The sequence below is a fragment of the Denticeps clupeoides genome, chromosome 2 (genome assembly GCF_900700375.1).
Source record: "Denticeps clupeoides chromosome 2, fDenClu1.1, whole genome shotgun sequence".
Classification (NCBI taxonomy): domain Eukaryota; kingdom Metazoa; phylum Chordata; class Actinopteri; order Clupeiformes; family Denticipitidae; genus Denticeps; species Denticeps clupeoides.
In genome coordinates, this window is record NC_041708.1 from 13,277,427 (window position 1) to 13,295,868 (window position 18,442).

Sequence of the window (18,442 nt, forward strand, 5' to 3'; positions counted from 1 at the left end):
CATAAATAGTAAATGTCTTTTAGTTTGACGTGAAGGGGTCACACTGAAGGAATGTGACAGCACATTACCACCCGTCAGTGTATAAATAAACTCCCTGCCTATAAACAGACTGCTTAGCTAAAGCTGCTTTACACATTGCCTGCCCAGTAGAAATGTTTATTATGCGCACAGTGCTGGACATTACTATACGCCCAAGCATAAAATTATTAAACTGAGTTTGAAATGTCATGCATTGAAATATTTGATCCAAATACAAAAATCAAATAAACAGGTTGTCCCATAGTAGATATGAAAATATGCATTTTCAACACCAAAGAAAGCCAAAGATATTCTGATAAATGTCCAACACCTCCATAACGTTAATTAAAGATTTGAAATCCAATTTAAAGATCAAAACCTCTCAAGTAATATTTTTGAAAGTACAGTGCTAAAAACGAATAAAACCTTTCTACAGCTTCAGAAAGATAAAAGGGCTTGAGATAGTAGGAATGAATAGGGAGAGCACTGAAGGGGAAGGGCAAGGTTAAAAGGTTGAGGGAGGCAGGAGACAAGAGCAGTTACTTGGATCGGGTGATGCCATGGTAGAAACAATAACAGGCGGCCCAGTGCGACGAGTCATCTTCCCAGTGTTGGTGGGGTTGAGGTTGCTAGACGGCTGGAGGGTGGTGGTAGCCGACATCATCACAGTACTCTCCACTGCCCCAGCACCCTTCCGTAGCAGCTGAGGGCTGTGGTGAGGGCTATGAGCCGGGGAAATGGGAGGTAGGCTGGGAGCCCTCTTCATCAACTCCATGGGGGTGTAGGTGCCGGAGAAGGTTTTAGGGGCTGCTCCAGGGGTGCCAGGGGCCATCTGTGGTGGCTGCTGCAGGACGGCAGACATGGCAAGCCCAGTATGAGCGTTGTACAGTGGCCGAGTTTGCTGCAGTGCTGAACCGTAACTGCCAGGGCTTACTGGTAATCCTCCAAAAGGCTTCACTCCTCCAGGGTAGGTGGTGGTCTCCAGAAGGTGCTGAGATGGAGCACTGCTGGGTCTCCGACCCAGAAATTCACCCATCCTTGGTGAGACAGATTGTAAAGCAGAGGGGGGTTGCTGTATAAAGTTAGGGTCCATGGCAATACCCTGCGACTGCATATAAAGATCATTGCGGTGGGTAAAGCTGTTGGATCGTGCTCTCATGCGCTGCTGTGCATCACTTGCAACCCCAGTTTTGCAATTGAGGACCACGCGGGACAGGACACGAGCCTGGCCCAGGTTTGGTGCTACAGATCGCACATCATGGTCTTCCATCATGGACAACATGGCAGTGGAGTCGAAACCCTGCTGGAGCAAAAGGGTGATGGTGCTTTCAGACAATCCCTCTGAGCGAAGCAATGCCAGGAAGTTCGGGTCCACTGTTCTCTTGGGGTCAACCATCATAGCTGCTGAAGGATGCTGAGTTGGAATGCCCGCTGTGAGAGGGGCAGATGCAGCAGCAGCCACCATAGCAACCCCTGAGGGGTCACAGGCAGGATCATAAGGCAACCTCTGGGTTGCCAAAGCACCATAAGCTGCAGAAGGACTCTCGTGTCTTAGCATCATTCCTCGGGTTAGAGTGCCGTCTATGCCCTGTGAGGCAGCAATGACTGGATCCGTTGGAAGATAGCTGGCTACCTGGCGAGGGTCCAGTGGAAGGCCGTTGAGGTCTGAGTAGACACAGCCGCGCCCTGTCACCAAGGCGTGGTCCGTCAGAGGCAAGGTATAACGCGAAAGGGCAGGGGCTGCTGGCTCAAGCCCGTAAAGTGCCGGAGAAGGATCCCGACTGCGAATACGCTGACTGTCTGGTATTATCATCTTGCCAGCGAGAGAATCCCTATAGAGGCGGCTCAACTCATGAGCTGTGGGCGGAGGGGGAGGGGGAGGTGGTGGTGGAGGGGGAGGCGGAGGGGGAGGGGGGGCAGGGGCGGGTGTAGGGGAAGGACCAGGAGGAGCCACATTAGCGGCGGCAGCCACCCTGCTTTGCCCTTGATCCCATGCGATCCTTACCGTCCCGTCCGACAACCCATAATGCGAATTGGAACGGCTGAGCAGATGCTGGTCAGGCCGCTGATGATGCTGCTGGGTTCCCCTGTACAAGCCCTGCAGGTCCTCGGGAGGCTGTGCAGATATAGCTGTATCAAAGAGGTAGTAGTCCGGAGGAGGCACAGTTCCCCGGACAGCCATGACTCGCCTGAGGTAGAGCTTGTTAGAATCTGGTACCGTGCTGTTCCTCGCAGAGTTTTGGACATGTACCTCTGGTCCTTTGTGGATAGCAAAAGGATCCGCAAAGCCAAGTAGAGAACACCGTTTTTCTTCCAAGAGCTTCTGGAAGCGTAAAGATTGATATGGATCCGGAAGATGGTACACGAATGAAGCTGAATTCCTATGACCCAGAATTGAGACTGGCAGCAGTGGGCTTGTCCATGCAAGAGGGTCCAACCGCTAATCATTCCACGAGCCTCTGATCTGGCCTCTGTGGCGAACACAAGGCAACTGGTCCCAGGAGTAATGGGCACAGAAAATAGAGACGGGTGCTTCACGGCAGAAGAAAGAAAGAGACGGGTGTTCTCTTTCATGTCTCTGGTTTCAAGCTCTAAAATGGGTGTACACGGGCAGAAGGTGGGAGGAAAAAAAAAGCAACGCAGGAGGATCATTTCCCCGATTGCCAACAGACCTTTTTTTTCCAGAGGGGGAGGGATGGCTGCCTTAAGGCTCAGCTATCATGTGGCTCTATGCTGGCAGGCATTGTCTAAATAATTAATATCCTGAAACATTAACATGTGAGGGCAGGGGAATGCACACACATTTCACACACCACATGCAAAAAAAAAATCCAAAAAACAAACAAAAAAAATATATATATAACGCACCTCATAAAAACAGCCTCTATTCCATTCTGCTAGATGACAAGGACTCATGTGTTTAGGAGGTGGAATGAAAACTGAGAGTAAAAAAAAAAGGGAAAAAAAGAGAATGACAATGGATGAAGGGGGTTGGGGACATTACACTAATCCAGTCGAGTTTATCCCTCCCTTTGGCTGGACTGTTTTTTACATGCACTAGCCACTACCACCAGGGATTAGTCGAAATAAAACCTGCTTAAGTCCACAGACCACTCCCCTTTTGCCCATACGAAATCTCACCAACCAGATAAAATATTCAGAGAAGGTCCACCCACCTCTCATACTCTTATGTGCTCAAAAGGGTTCTCTACTACACACCTGGAGAGTGCAGCCGTTCTGATGCAGGACCTCCCACCCTCCCACTGAATTGTCAGAAAGAGAGGAAGAGAGAGAGAGAGAGAGAGAGAGAGAGAAAGACAGCAGGCTTGGATGCAGCAAAGCACAGCAGGCAGGTCACGACATTTATGCAAGCACTAGTCTCTCTTGTGCAGCCTAACCACCAGCCAATCCACAAGAAGCAAGCACTAATCCTGAGTGAGGGCGGGGCATGGTGGGACAACTCACCCACCCGTGCTGAACTGGTTAGGATGGGGTCAGTCAAGGTGAAGTGATCTATAGGTGTCTGAGCAGTGCTGTCCTATACACACTTTATGTTATCAAACACCAATTCTGGTAAACCATTACAGAGAAAGCAGATTGACCCCATTTCATTGCTATATCACCTACTGAACTTTAGAAAAAAATAAGACTGCATAAATCCACACAGCACATGCACATTGTGGAATGTTAGTTTAAGATGTCAAGAGGGAATTTTTACTTAAGTAAGCTTGAAAAAATTCACTTCAAGACTTTTAAAGACCCTTTTCATTATCAACCATAAGACAGGTTTCACATACAGTGGTTAAGAGGCAATAAAACAAATGTATATAATTACTATATTGTAACTGGTAAAGTATTTTTAGTCTAGACCACAAATGACACTTGTTTAAAATATCCTTCCATGGCATTTGTACTGTATAACAATGTGTGTAAAATCTAGAGCTTTTAATTATTTTAATATTGCCCCATCCCCAGTCATGGACACATAAAAAACAAAAATGTGTTAAAAGTAAAAGTTGCTACATAGGCATGAAGAGAATGATTCTTTCAATTCAGTTTGACAAGACAGGACATTCCCGGCATACTCAGTGTGGCTCTACATACAGAGACTTGGACAAATTATTTAGATTGGGCAGACTGCAGAACTGTTGGCCCATTAAACTTTCATGGGACTTAATAAATGAAAACCATGACTGGGAAATTTAGTCAATTACAGTAACTGTACAGTATATTAAAGCTTTAACAGCCCCTCTGGACTTTCTTCACTTCCCAACAAGGGTCTAGAGAGAAGAGGCACATGCCAACCACTCATGGCTGATGACTTGTGCTGTGGCCTAAGCTACTCTTCATAAACCTAGTTTCCAGAGGTGAAAAAAGGGTCTTCTAATTGTTAACAAAAGAAAGAACAGAACAAGTTGCAAAATACGAAAAGGGAAACTTAAATCTGGCAGATATCATAAAGCAGTCCAAACATCTGATTTCAATTATGCAGCTGGCAGGATGATTTTGTGTGATTGTTTCCCAACCTCTCCCTTTGCCCAAACCCTCCTCCCGCCTTCCTGCTTGTCATAGTCAGCCCAGCGGCCCACACTCAAATCACAGATGGGGGAAACAGAAGGAAGAGGAGGACATTTTGGAAAGGAGAGAACTGCAGTTTGGAAACAGGCGAAATGACGACAAGCCTGCAGACTGAAAGAAACCACCATCAGAAGAACTCTCTTGCTCAGTCAACATGCTGGGTTTCAACTGTTGCAGGAGGAACACGGATGTGAGCCATCTTAGATGGTTCGAACCATGAGAGAACAAAGGAGGTTTTGAACTCCCAGTGATTAAGTTAAGACTCATACACACCCATTCACCCACAAACTTTGCTCGCCTTGGCAAATGTACGTTAATGTGGGTCTAGAGGAAAACTATTTTTATGATTTTTTTCCCCAAAAAAATATTCCCCCCCAGTTTTTTAAGCAGATAAATTTGAGATGTGAGTGGAAAAAAAAACCTCTTCACTCCTTTGCTCACAGCAGAAGTCAACCCTTCTACTCTGTCGCTTTGATTTCTCTAACTAACAGCTTGTGATAAGACCAGTCCTCCCCAGCTTTCATACGCCTTCTCACAGGCAGGTTAGATTATGCAGAACAACAATCAGCCTGTGTAATGATTTAATTAGCACAGTCATCCAGACACCAGGTTTCCATAGACACGGTAATATTTCATATTTGAGCTCTTCCAGTCTTAACGTCTTCATTTGGGCCAAGTTTTTGACTGGCACACGTTCAAAGAGATTCTATTCAAACAGGCAATTTTTAAACAGAAGTGTATTGGAGTACAATAAAGATCGTAATATTTCTTTAAGAAAAAAAGAGAGTGAGAGAAAAGAAAACAATATTCAGTGAAAGTGTGCTTTAACTGGAACAGCATGAAGTGGCTAGAGGGGAAAAACTGGATAGATTGTTTTGGCATTCACAACCAGAAAAGTCGATCCTCTAGTCTGCTTTCAAGATATGAAGAGGAAACACATCATGAATTCACTTGACTGCCAGGCGTGCCAGATCTACGATTGTTGCTTGGAGATGTACGATGGGCGATTCTACACATAAGACAAATATACCCAATGGGACTTCTCTTTTCAGTACAGGAAAAGAAGGAGGAAAATCAAACTGAGTCTGTTCTAGCAGTCTGATTCTGCTCATCTTTTACTGATGATCACCACAGCGGCCCTGATGTGGAAAAAGACAAATTACACATAGCCAACAAAAACACTTTTGTGACCAAAATGCAAGCTGTGTTGAATGTTTTTTTTTTTCTCCCCTTCCCTCCGCCCTCACAATGGCTGTGCACAAGCCTATCAGCTGCCATGCTGCACCGGCCATCTGGAGGTCCCCGTAGCCATCCTGTCAGTGCCCAAGTGTATCTGCAGGGGGTGCCTAACCCAGTGGCCCAGACTGCCCCTCCAACCTTAATGCACACTGGAGTGCCTGTGCAGTGAGACTGGGCAATAATAATAATGATAATAACAACAACCATGGGATATATGAATCAATAATCAAAAATGTATTACCAATATGTAAACAGTGACTTATTTAAAAAAAAAAAAAGTATATCTTGCAAAGTGTTCAACACAGAAGCATAACTAGGTGGAGTTACATATAGTAGTCAGGCTATAAAGATAATTTAGTATACACAGATTATTGTTAATCTACATATAAAAAAGAAACATATAAAAACTATTTATTATATCCTAAATGTTTATAAAATATCCTAAAGTGATATTTTCAGAATATAAGGCCAACCAAATAATATGGAATCTACAATAAATCAAATAGTGTTTAGAGAGATTATGTATTACCTAACCTGTCACTTGTTATACTGGAATTAAACCAATCGCTCACTCATTTTTCACAATCCTACTCAGGGCCACGGCTGCCAGAGTCCACCCTGGGATGCACAATTCACCTAATCTTACATGCCTAAACTGGAAATAGACAATTCTCACTTTTTGTTCTGCTGAAACTAATTGCCTTACACAATTACACACACAATTTTAAAATATGAATTTGGATGGCACAAATACTTTCAAAAGATTTAATTTAACCTTAGTCATTTTAATAAATCCAGGAGAAAAAAAAAAAACTTCCAGGGTCATCTCCTGTATGCAATTAGATTTAATGCATTTTATTGAATCTTTGGCCAGTTTGCACCTGAGCCAGCAAAATCATGGCAACTTCACCACACCACAGAACATGGAAAATATCCGAATTTTAAAGAGAGTTCTTTCAGGCTGACTGGGCTGGATCAATTAAGGACAATTGAATAGTTTTTTCTTTCTTCATTCTTCTCATTTCTCGGTCTCTCTTGATACATGGGCTCACTGCTCAGCATATGTTCCTCATTTCATGCGTACAACGGCGTGAAGCGCTTACATCATTCGGCAAAACAAACACATTTGGCACAGGGGGTAATGGTGCGTCTCGTCGCATTCTGTAGTGCTGCAGTCATATCTGTCTTGCACCAGTCGCATTCGCGATGGGAGGGTGGGGGCGGGGTCAGGCTGCTAACAAGCCCCTCGGGTGTCCAACAATACAGCGACGGGAGGTGGAGAAAAGTGCCAGTGTTGACTCTCCTCATCTTTCAAAACCACACAACATGTATAAAGTGTGAAGACATGTGAGATCGTGAATCCATTTTTGTTAGAAATCTAAACATTTAGTGTTTTGTACTATTGTAAGTGTATGACATACAGGAACAAGAATATTAAAATTTTTGTCACAATGTATGTCTATCAACCGATGTTTTACAACTGGAATGTTATCAGACAGCAAGAAAAAAATGTATTATAATCATCATCTTAAGCGCTAACAGTGCTATATAAAATAAAGTGACTTTAAGGAAGCAAAATTATTTGTCTGGATCCATTCCCAAGGTACGGACCAACACTATACAGCACGAGGTTCTGTTTCAGAACAGAATGTATACAGGAAGTTCCCTAGTCAATAGTATCGAGCAACTATTCTTCACTCTCTGTTCTAGCCACTAGATACACTAATTACACCTAACTGTGTTCCAGCTTTCAGTCAACTCCTCCAATCTTTAACCCATAGCACCAACCTGCAGTGGCAGCGTCCATCTCTTTACATGTCAAACACTTGCCACACTATTACCATCCTGTATTGCTACCTTCGCAGATCCTGTCCAGTCTCTGCCTCTTGACTTTGTGTTTGTCGGTCAGGGCCATAGTCAGACAACTCTCCTGCTGTAGACGTGAAAGCTTTTCTTCAGGGTCCTAACACAGACAGCCGTGGTGTCCACGGAGCATAACGCCACGCCAACCTGTAACACAAACACAGGTTTCAGACTGCGGGCAAAGCGATGAAAGCACAAATAGATGGAGTAGTAAGGCAGGTATTGAGCACAAGCAGAACTGTGGAATAACTGTAATGTGTCAAGAGTGCAGATTCTAAGGCTGTGCTAAAACATTTACCACGATATACTTCCCCATATCAAATGATTCGATTTTTAAATATATTTTTCATCACAAATTTTCCGTTTTTACCATACTAAAACCAAAGACACCACAGATAACAAACAATTTATTAACATGTAAAACCAATACTATCGCTGCCCTTCTCTGCTCCGTTTTCAGCCGATTCATGCTTTTCTTGCTTTACACATTGAACCACATTATGTGGTACTGCTTGCATTGCTTTGTATTCCAGCGCCTCAACAGCCCAGACATCCAAACCTGAAAAAAAACTAACAAATTTTAATTTTTTTGCTTTTGGGGCACTTTCCCTCTGTCAAGATGCTCCACTGAACCAATAAGAGTTATCAGTTATCGAGAACTTCAACAAAAGCCCACTCCCACTGAAATCTGATTGGCTTATTTTGCTACGTACACACACAGCGATCTACACATACACATTCTCTCTCCATCTCTCTCATTCAGTTGTGTGCGCACTTCTCTCAAGTGTGCGATGTACACACTGCTGTCTCACCTGCATGCTCTTGTTTGTATGAGGATATTCCGGGATATTTGAATCAATTTCAGGAAGCCAATATCAATATGTCTGGCAGCCACGTGTCTCCATTTAAAAGTGAATGTAAATGTAATGTGCGCACAAAAAATGCTAATTTGTGCCATTTTTGGAGTGATTAATAAAATTACTCTAAACTAATCATGAGATTGATGATTGTAATAAAATTCAGCCCAATCGAGATCATATAATCATCCTTAAAGACATTCTGCACTTTAAAAGTTTTTAATTCCAAAAACACAGCCCTTAGTGCTCAAAACACAATTTTATATTCATAAAATACATACCTCACTCCCAAGCATTTGTATGTGTGTGTGTGTGTGTGATTTAAAGCTGCACGACGAAATACAGCAATCACCACCATTCACCTTATGCAGTTCTATAGAGAATATCTGTAAACTGCACAAACAAAATTAAATAATGTAATTAAATGAAATTAAATGTGAAAAACAAAACAAAGAAAAAAAAAGTACTTGAGCACCTGACAGTTATTGGCCTTAAGAAGGTATCAGTCCTAAGAAATCTAATAATACAAAAGATAAATATTTATTTACAGAGTTTTAAACAATGTTTGGCAACCTTATATTTATTTTCCCCACACAGTTAATTAAACACTGGCATCTGCTTGGTACCTTGTACCCAAAGCCAAGCTATTAAATACCAAAAGCCAAATATTAATATATGTTATTATTATTGGAACTGGGGGAAAAGATGTAGTGGGGCTTAAGTGCAGTTTGCTTTCTAAGTCAGTTTCATTTTAACACTCAAAGTTCTGAATCAGTCTGAAAGCCAAAAGCCCAAATTAATGTAACTCCCGCCTCACCGAGTGCAGGTTTATGGTACAAGCTCCACTTTTTCACACTACCATCAGCTTACAGTAGCTCATTTTAACCCCTGTCGTGCATATAAAGGTAGCACATGTATCTCAGTTTAGACGTTTCTCTGTGGTCAGGAGTTAGGTGAGAAAAATAGCCACACAAACTGTTGCCCAAAAGCAATTTCAGAAAAGTGCATTCGATTTATGTGGGAGGGAAAACAGATGCGCAAACTTATACTAAACACTACTGCATATCATGTATTTAACCACTCTTTGTATAAACCAGAGTCAGTTAGTGATTACATCATGAAGCATTAAAAAGGAGGTTGCGCCCATCTGCCCAACAGAGGGCGCAAAAGCTACTAACACACTAAGAGCGTCACTGCACCATGGAGACATGGAGAGATCAAAGGTTCATGAACAGTGACAGATGCTCAGTAGTTTCACAGTGTGACCAAAAGCAGCACATATAATTTCTCTTTTGTTTTTTGAATAACTTCTCACCACTCTTGAAATGTTCATGGATTTTTTTTCTGCATTAAATGTAAATCAATAATTCTAAAAATTATTGATTTGTATTTGGTGGTATAGGGATGGAGATGGATGGGGGTATGCAGGAAAACAGGCATGACTGATTGTTATGATATATGCGCAAGTAGACTCCATGAAGCTGATGCATGCAACTCACAGACGCTCTCACACTTGACCACACCCCTTCCAGTGCAAACTTCTACTCTTAAGGCAGCAGAGCAATCAATACTTGGTTGATCGAAAAGCACCACCCTAGAGTTCCCCCCCTGCACACTAAACCTCCAAGCCATTTCCAACACGGCCAATTACACTTTTCTGTACATACACCCAAGGCCCAAGTCGATGGAAAAAAAAGCAACTAATTTCAGCTTCTCAAATTAATAAAGACAATAATTAAAAAACAGAAAAAAAGTATTTAATACAGTAGCATGCTGGAGAAAATTGTCTGAATTACTCAGTGTATATTCATGTGTATGAAAGAATGTCTGTTTTGTGGTTGTGAATAAGAGAATGAATGAAATAGAACGTAAAAGAATGTGTTTGTGTGCATGCGTGTGTGTGTGTGTGTGTGTGTGCTCGTGCACTGAAAGTGCTGAACCAGCAGAAATGGCTGGGTGTTCCACTGCTGCCTGCCAAAAACCACGAACTCAGAAAGACCACTGCCAGTCCCTCCTCCTCTCCTGCAGTGCAAGAAAAGACGAGGGGAGAGAGAGAGGAGAAGGGGCTATTTGAATGGAAACAGCCTCATCCATTACAACTGATTAATCGGCTGGTCCAAACACAGATCCCGACCCCTAGTTCTGTATGGTCCCTCAGGGTCAAATTCCTGCTCAAAGAATCAGGGAAAGGGGCGGAGCTTTGTATACAATCAAAACATGGCTGATTGGGTGTTTGGGGTAATTACATTTTAATATTATAAATCATATGTTTCCTCATTATTATTGTGAGTAGCATTTAAATCTGTTGTGTGCAGATATCTGTTTTAATTCCCCTATTAGCACACTAACCAGCAAATTGTGCTAAATTATTACTGCAATAGAAGACATGCCTAATGTAAACAAATCCATTTCAAAAAATCTTGCAAAAATCTATAATGGAAACACAGAGGTTGACGTAAAGAAACCCCTTAAAACCTACACAGAGATATGGCCTTTGTGAATAAGACCGGAAAGTACTGTAAATTGTGGTATGTTGTTAACATGTCTTCATTCACAAACATCTATCCATCTACTGGCAGTTTGGTTTTCAGTTCAGTTCATATTAATGAAAATGAACTAGTTCACATTCATAGTTCAACGTTTAGAATTTTATGGTTCCAAAATGACAGTTCAATGAAATGCTTCTCTTATAAAATGTGTCTCTTATAATGCGTCTCTGACTACATTTTGTTGCCGCGTACTTGTACATGTGTAATGACAATAAAGTTGAATCTAATCTAATCTAATCTAATCTAAAATGCTACTAGTGTTGTTTAACTACTAAACTTGTTAGTTCATAAAGGCAATTCAAAAGTATTCTGTGCACAATCTGTACTGGCTGCTTGATCCCTGCATAAATCGATAGATGCATAAAATCCATTCCCATTCTGCCCCAATGGCTGATCTATTCCAGATATTCTTCCAGCGTTAACTTTTTGTTAATCAACTAAGAAATTGTTTGTTTGGTCCAGAGCAAAAAATATGAATGTGTTCAATGAATGCTCTTTGTTGAGAGCATTCATGAACAACACTATTCACTAGTTCCCAACAACTGATAGTAAAAAAAAAGGCTGATTATTTCCTATATTATTTAAAACTCCACTTTAGTATGATTTATTTAGTTATGGACATGTACAGAAAGAGCGCTGGGAGGGTCAGTGGTGGGAACCTACAGTGATGGGTGAATCTGTGCCTCAGCACACAAACACCACACATCCATTTTTCCTGGTGTGTCACTCTTAGCACACACACACAGAGCAACAGTGGGGGGGTCGGGGGGGACGACTGATTATCGGAGATGCTCTCTGTAAATCCACCCCCACACAGCTCCTGGAAAAACCTCATCCATCACACACTCACTCTCCACCTGCAACCTTCTCTGTGAGGACTAGGAGACCCAACGGTAGTAAAAATGGTAGAAGCAGGAGGTGGTTCACTATTGGGACTACCATGTTGAGGGGTCAATGGTGAGGAATGAAGAAGAAAATACACCATGAACAAAATGTCATGAAAAACAAATAAAAACATCACATCACAGGTTGTGATGTGCACATTTCCATTTCAGGTGCAGATATAAAAGAAACACAAATTGCTACAAATTTCTACCTACAAAACAAGAAGCCTCAGTGTCAACCTGAACATCCCCACCAAACCCACACAGACAATAATGTGTTAACTTTAGATTCCATGTATGTATGCAAGCTCTGAGATCCCACTATGGCTCTACCTTCGCAGATATTTCAGATAATTTATGACAAATTAGAACACCATAGATCAAACAAACAAACCAAAACAATACATAATTAAATGTTATCTGATATATACTATAACATATATTTTATATGTTATTATTATATCAGAAAACCATCCTTTAATATATTGATATATTTAATTAATTTGAAACCGATATGATCATGCCCAAACTGCAGGCCCCTACCCACCAACTCTTTTTACAGTTGTTGTAAATAACAAACAAGTGGATAGATAGATAAATAAATAAATAGACTTGCAAACAACAGAGAGCAGAGCTCAACAGCCTTTGATGTGATTAAGTGAAGTTGCTCTAGCAAGACGAGCATAATTTGATTTAGTAAGCAGTTACAGACGGGAACACCCACCTTCAGGGACTAATTAGTCATGACTCGTTTAGAGATCTGCATTTGCCACAGACTCATACTGATGACTGGACTGGACTGCAGAAAAAAAAAAAAAGTCATTGATCTGGAGGGTGCGTGCTTTATAAATAATTACGGCACTATCATACTCATAGGGCAGTGGTGGCCTAGCGGTTACGGAAGCGGCCACGTAAGCAGAAGGTTGCCAGTTCGAATCCCGATCCGCCAAGGTGCCGTCCACACCCATTGCTTTCCCGGTGCCTGTCATAGCTGCCCACTACTCACTCAGGGTGATGTGCACTGTGTGCTGTGTATCACAAGTGACAATCACTTCACTTTATCACTTTATCATACAATAATAACAGAAGAAATAACACAAATCACTAGTATTCATTGATTTGGACATATGGATGACAAAGCTAAATAAAGTGTGACGTTGGCCACCATGAGGCTCCAGAAAGTGCCTCACTACAGTTTTATATATTTGTCACCTTACAGGGCCCACTGTTTTACTGGGGTTGAAGGGACTTGAGGGTCTCCTGCCCTCAAGAATTTTGATAAAACACTAAAAGTCACCTGTCACAAGCCATTGAGCAGGAAAGTAAAAAAAATGTGAGAAATGAGAAATACCAGATATGAGAAATCCAACCAATCACATTCAAGATTCATAGAAAAGGGGAATAAGCTAAAAAGGGGCAGGTCGACAACCTCCTGTCAACCTACATGTATTGTTTTTAACCAGTGCTAATTTCACAAAAAATATTGGCTGCTCTGTTTTCCCACTCCATGGCTGCTTTTTGTTCCTCCTCAACTAAATCTTTCAAAACTGGAAAGTTGAGGAAAGTAAAGAGCCGGGGGACTAAAAATATCTGCTGCAGAGATTTTCCCACTCACTGCTTACTCTACTTAACCCCAAAACATCAAGGTAGAACAGTACAGCCAAAATCACTTATGCCTCTTATTTCAAAAGTAGAGGGGACGAACAGGCTTCTCAGACCTAGAATGTACATCCAATGACAGTCACTTCACTTTCATTAGCCATTGTCTCCATAATAAATGATGGCAGTTCATCATGTATAATCTAAAAAACATTACACTAAAGCATTTTATGAATCATCTTGTATAGAGGAATGTGCCAAGATGGATGCACAAATGAAATTGTGTATTTATATGTATTTCCGAGCCCTCCAATTTAGTTAGACTGTCTTGATGTTAATAATATGAAATAGGGTAAAATAGATAATAGATAATGCCATTTCCAGCAGGGTTAACGGATGGCCTTATGAATAACCTTTTCAAATGAAATAACCAGTTTTACAATTACTGACACTCTAAATGAACCAAGATATATGCAGCATATAAGCAGAAAATGCACCAACTTCATCTAGAAATTCATATTAACAGTAAGGTAAACTAAAGTAAAATGTGCCTTCTAGAAATGGGGAAGTATTTATTTATATTGACTTCTAAGAACTCGTTTGTTTCATATGCATCCATTTGTAAGGTCACGTACTTTAGAAAAATACGAATTTACAATTTTTCGCTCATTTGCACAATACCGACTTTCAATTTCTTTTAACCCCCTGTAGACAGTGACCAACTTTCAACATCTAGAACAACTGAACCCGTTCTGCTGAATGCCAGGACAGGCCAAACATGTCTGCAGAGAAGGAAATGTGGCCAGTGCATCCTGGGAATGAACACACCAGTGCCTAAGAGAGTTCACTTTGGATCGGATTACCTAAAAGATGCAGAACAGGGTCCTGCTGTCCAACAACATTTTGGTCATAGGTTCATATCCCTCTTCCTATCACTTTGTTCCTGAACAAAAACTTATAAACACTTGTTGTTAACTAACTACAATGTGATTTAACTGTGATTAAATGAATCTGTATGTGGAGTGCCATATAAATACAAAAAATCCTTGAAAATGGCCATGTGCACCCAGCCCACTCCTTGGATCTGATGCCCAAAAGGGCCAAGAGCCCTGAACTGCAGCCTAGACTGGAGGTCCGCACAACGTCCCTCAGGACCCAGAGGAAAAGGCATGATTCACAACTTCCTCCACTAGAACGGTAGTTCAGCCCCACCTCCAGTGCCATGTCCACAAAAACACACCCTCACTCACTCACACACACACACACACACACACACACACACACACACACACACACACACACACACACACAAAGAGAGAAGAGACTGTCCAAGTTTCATGTAGTTGCTTAGCCTGAGCTGGTAAAATACCAAACAAAACAAAGTGCTGATAATGTCCAGAACAGCAAAGACACACATGCACATGCAACATACTCACAATATGGATGAGTCAGTTTTGTCAACCCCTCCCCATCGCAGCACACAGATGTGCTTTAGTCTAACACAGAGTTGACCCAGAGTGTTTTCCCACACTCCCTCACTCTCTTTCACACAAAAACACAACACGCACACACAAACCTACATAGGAACCTAGGACAATGTGTTTGTTAATGACACAGAGGACTTGTACAGAGCTTTGCTTAAATATCATAGCCATTCTCCCTGGCAGGTCTGCAGAGCAACGCTGGGCTCATGTTGCACCCAGAGTCCCAAAGAAAACATTTATTCTACATTAAAATGGGAAACAGATCGCTCGGGATGTGAAGGTCAGGATTAGCCTGTGTTTTTACAGTGAGCTGGAGGTGTGCATGCAGTGCCGTGACGAAGGAAAATGTGCAGGGTTGTGTGTCTAGATGCCCTTCCTAACATCCTAACTTCCCATATTTCAGCTTGCAGTACTCCCCACCACAACCAGGCTCTGATGGTCATGTCTGAATTCACTAATAATAGTAATAGTGCACTACAAGAAGAAAAGGGTCAGTGGGAAAACACAAAAAATGACTGAGTTACACAGCTCAGGAAGGTCGCAGTTACATGAGGGGGACAAGACCAAGACCATAAGGGACTAATTACCCTCGCTGCATGGGTTCATATAAGACAGAGGGACACAGAGCGGTGGAGGGGTGGGGTGGGGGTATGTATGTGGCCATTGCTACAGCTATGACTGAGTAGTATTTTTGTGGGTTTATGTACATTATATGACTTATTATCTTCACAGTGAGACCAATCTCGACCATTTAAAAAAAATCTCAACAAAGTAAAAATGTGTGTATGTGTAGGTGTGTGGTTGGGAGGGTCCTGTGGGTGGTTGTCAATCAGTTCTGCGGATCAAGCCGAGTCAAAGTGCTCAGCTCTTCTGTCACGTTGTATGTGGAGCACATCTCAGGAGGCTTCCTCACCATGCTATTGTGCCTGTGTGTGTGCGTGTGCATGAAAGAGCAATCATTATGCTTATTCCACATTTTTCCTCAGCAGCTGAGGGTCCAGAACCTTACTCGACATCTTCCAGAAATTGCTGAAGGCCAGCGTGAAGACATTTGTCTAGGCTCAGCTGCCTCATCTTTCCTGACACAAGAATGCTTTCTTTATCAGCTTTCAGAGTTCATTAGTGGTAAACAAAAATATATTTGGCATCAGGATTTGTCACACAGCACTAAATAAATAAACAAATAAATTCCACTTCGCAAGGACTGGAAGTTCTGGCCCCAGCCTGTCTCTTGAGACCCATTGCTTTTGGACACAAATCAGGCAGATTTCAGTCCTGTTGTTTTGGTTATTGTAGAAGGTGGTTAGGTGTTTTCAGCCACACTTTCAGTCTGTTCTATGTTGTTAAAATAATGATAAAAACCATGGTGTAAGCATACTAGATGTGAAGGCAGGGTTTTGAGCAAAATTGTTTGCTCTTTTTTGACATCAGACTTCAAATTGATTTTAATCTAACTTTTCAAGTAGTCAATGTAGTTTTAGAAATGTAGACTCAAATTGATATTTCGTTTTGTTATCTGGTGATTGTTAATCAATTTTACTCAATAAAATTGGTTCAATAAAAAAGTATGTTTTTAATTTGGTTCAGTAACAAGAACATGAATATCACTCAAGGGTCGAAAGGATCTCTCTCAAAGCCCCGCTCCTTTATAGTCTCCGGACCAAGATGCAGCCACTGATTTTTGAATGAATTTGGAATGCTGAACGTCTTGCCCTGATGCTCAGTAATGTTAGTGTAAATCTGTTAATCTAAGCAATTTAACTAATAGATTTGAATTAGAAATTTACTCCGCTGAATAAAGTTGTGTATGATTTGTAAGATTTGATTGGATTTTGTTAATTCATCCCTCTCCCTGCAACCTGCAACAAACAAAGGCTTAAAGAAAAGGTATTGATAGATGTGTGGAAAGCAGAGGCTTTCCGTCCCAAAATCCCATCCTGTAAAATTAGCGTATCCCGAGTCATTTACATTTACATTTATGGCATTTATCAAACTCCCTTATCCAGAGCAACTTACAATCAGTAGTTACAGGGACAGTCCCCCTGGAGCAACTTAGGGTTAAGTGTCTTGCTCAGGGACACAATGGTAGTAAGCAGAATTTGAACCTGGGTCTTCTGATTCATAGGCGAGTGTGTTACCCACTAGGTACTACCACGCCCATCCCACATAGCCACGCCCATCTCACTACACCAGGGTAAGTGCTATGCCTTGGGTATCACATGATGGACGGCCCTTCAGCAATGACAGCGACATGCGACTACACAAAGCGAACACAGCAATGGTGACGGCAGTAAATAAACACGCCCAGCACTCTGCAGGCCTGTCCAACAAGCCAATCCTTTCAACACCTGACAGACGGGCACACACACACCTCCTCCACCGACTGGGCGCTGGGATGTTCTCCCTGGCTCATGCTGACAGCCAGCATCCTCTATAGCTTCTCCCACACACACCACCACAGCCACTAAATCAGTGTGTTTGTGTGTGTGTGTAAGGGGAAGGAAGGAAGTGGCCCTGGAATGTGCACAACCTGTTCTGACAACAGTATGGAACACAGGGAAGGGAGAAAAAGGGCAGGTGAAAAATGATGGTGGTGTAAGCGAGCACAGCCTTGTGGATTAACTGTGGAATAAAAGTGCTGATCGGCAACAACAGAGGAAAAATAGCTATTCATCATGCCTCCGGAGCGGCACCGAGTCACAAGCACACACCACTCATGCCATGCAAACGCTGCGTCAAGCATGCAAACAGCTTGCACCTTGAGTTATTGTGCCGCGCTGCTGCATTGGCAGCTCTACTGATAACGTGATGGCCCTATGAACCGATCTGCAGGGGTAACAAGAGCAGAAAAAACAGAGGAGGATCGCAACAGAGATACAAATTTGAGTCTGAATCCTGCCTCCATATCACAGTACACATTAACCACAAACACACAACCTGGGACTGAACAGCCACCTCTGACACTGCAGTTCTCCACCTAAAGGTCTATTACTGCTCCGTAGGACATTTAATATATTGCAGGTAGCTATGGACCATGTTGGTGTAGCGCAGTTAGCAGTTAAAGTTAGTAGTTAGTTGAGAAGAACTAGTGTAGCAAGTGTAAAATACCTCCATACTCATGACATTTTATTGTTAGCTCCTTTCATACTATGTTCACACTATGTTATCTATCGCTTAGCACAGTGGTTACTAACCATAACCTGGGGTCCGCGGCCCCTCTGCAAGAGATTGTATCTGCACTGAGGTTACCAAAATTATATTTGTAAACATTAAATGTATAATAACACACCCCAAAGGATAATCCAAACTCTGTATAATTCTGTATGGTATATAGACTAGAGCTATAAATCTTGGCCTGAGCCAGGTCGGGG

The 18,442-nt window shown here is 42.0% G+C and overlaps 1 protein-coding gene across 4 annotated transcripts in view; it reads right to left on the reverse strand.

Moving 5' to 3' along the window:
* ctbp2l (C-terminal binding protein 2, like) overlaps positions 1–18,442 on the reverse strand; it is a 72,400-nt gene that overhangs the window by 31,437 nt on the left and 22,521 nt on the right. For 2 of the 4 annotated variants that reach the window (XM_028961166.1, XM_028961176.1), the window contains one exon: positions 7,693–7,845. In XM_028961166.1, the coding sequence (XP_028816999.1) occupies positions 7,693–7,750 (58 nt within the window). In that variant the 5' untranslated portion in view covers positions 7,751–7,845. Of the gene's footprint in view, positions 1–561; positions 2,216–7,692; positions 7,846–18,442 lie in introns of those variants that run through there. The other 2 variants (XM_028961137.1, XM_028961147.1) reach the window with 1 other exon arrangement.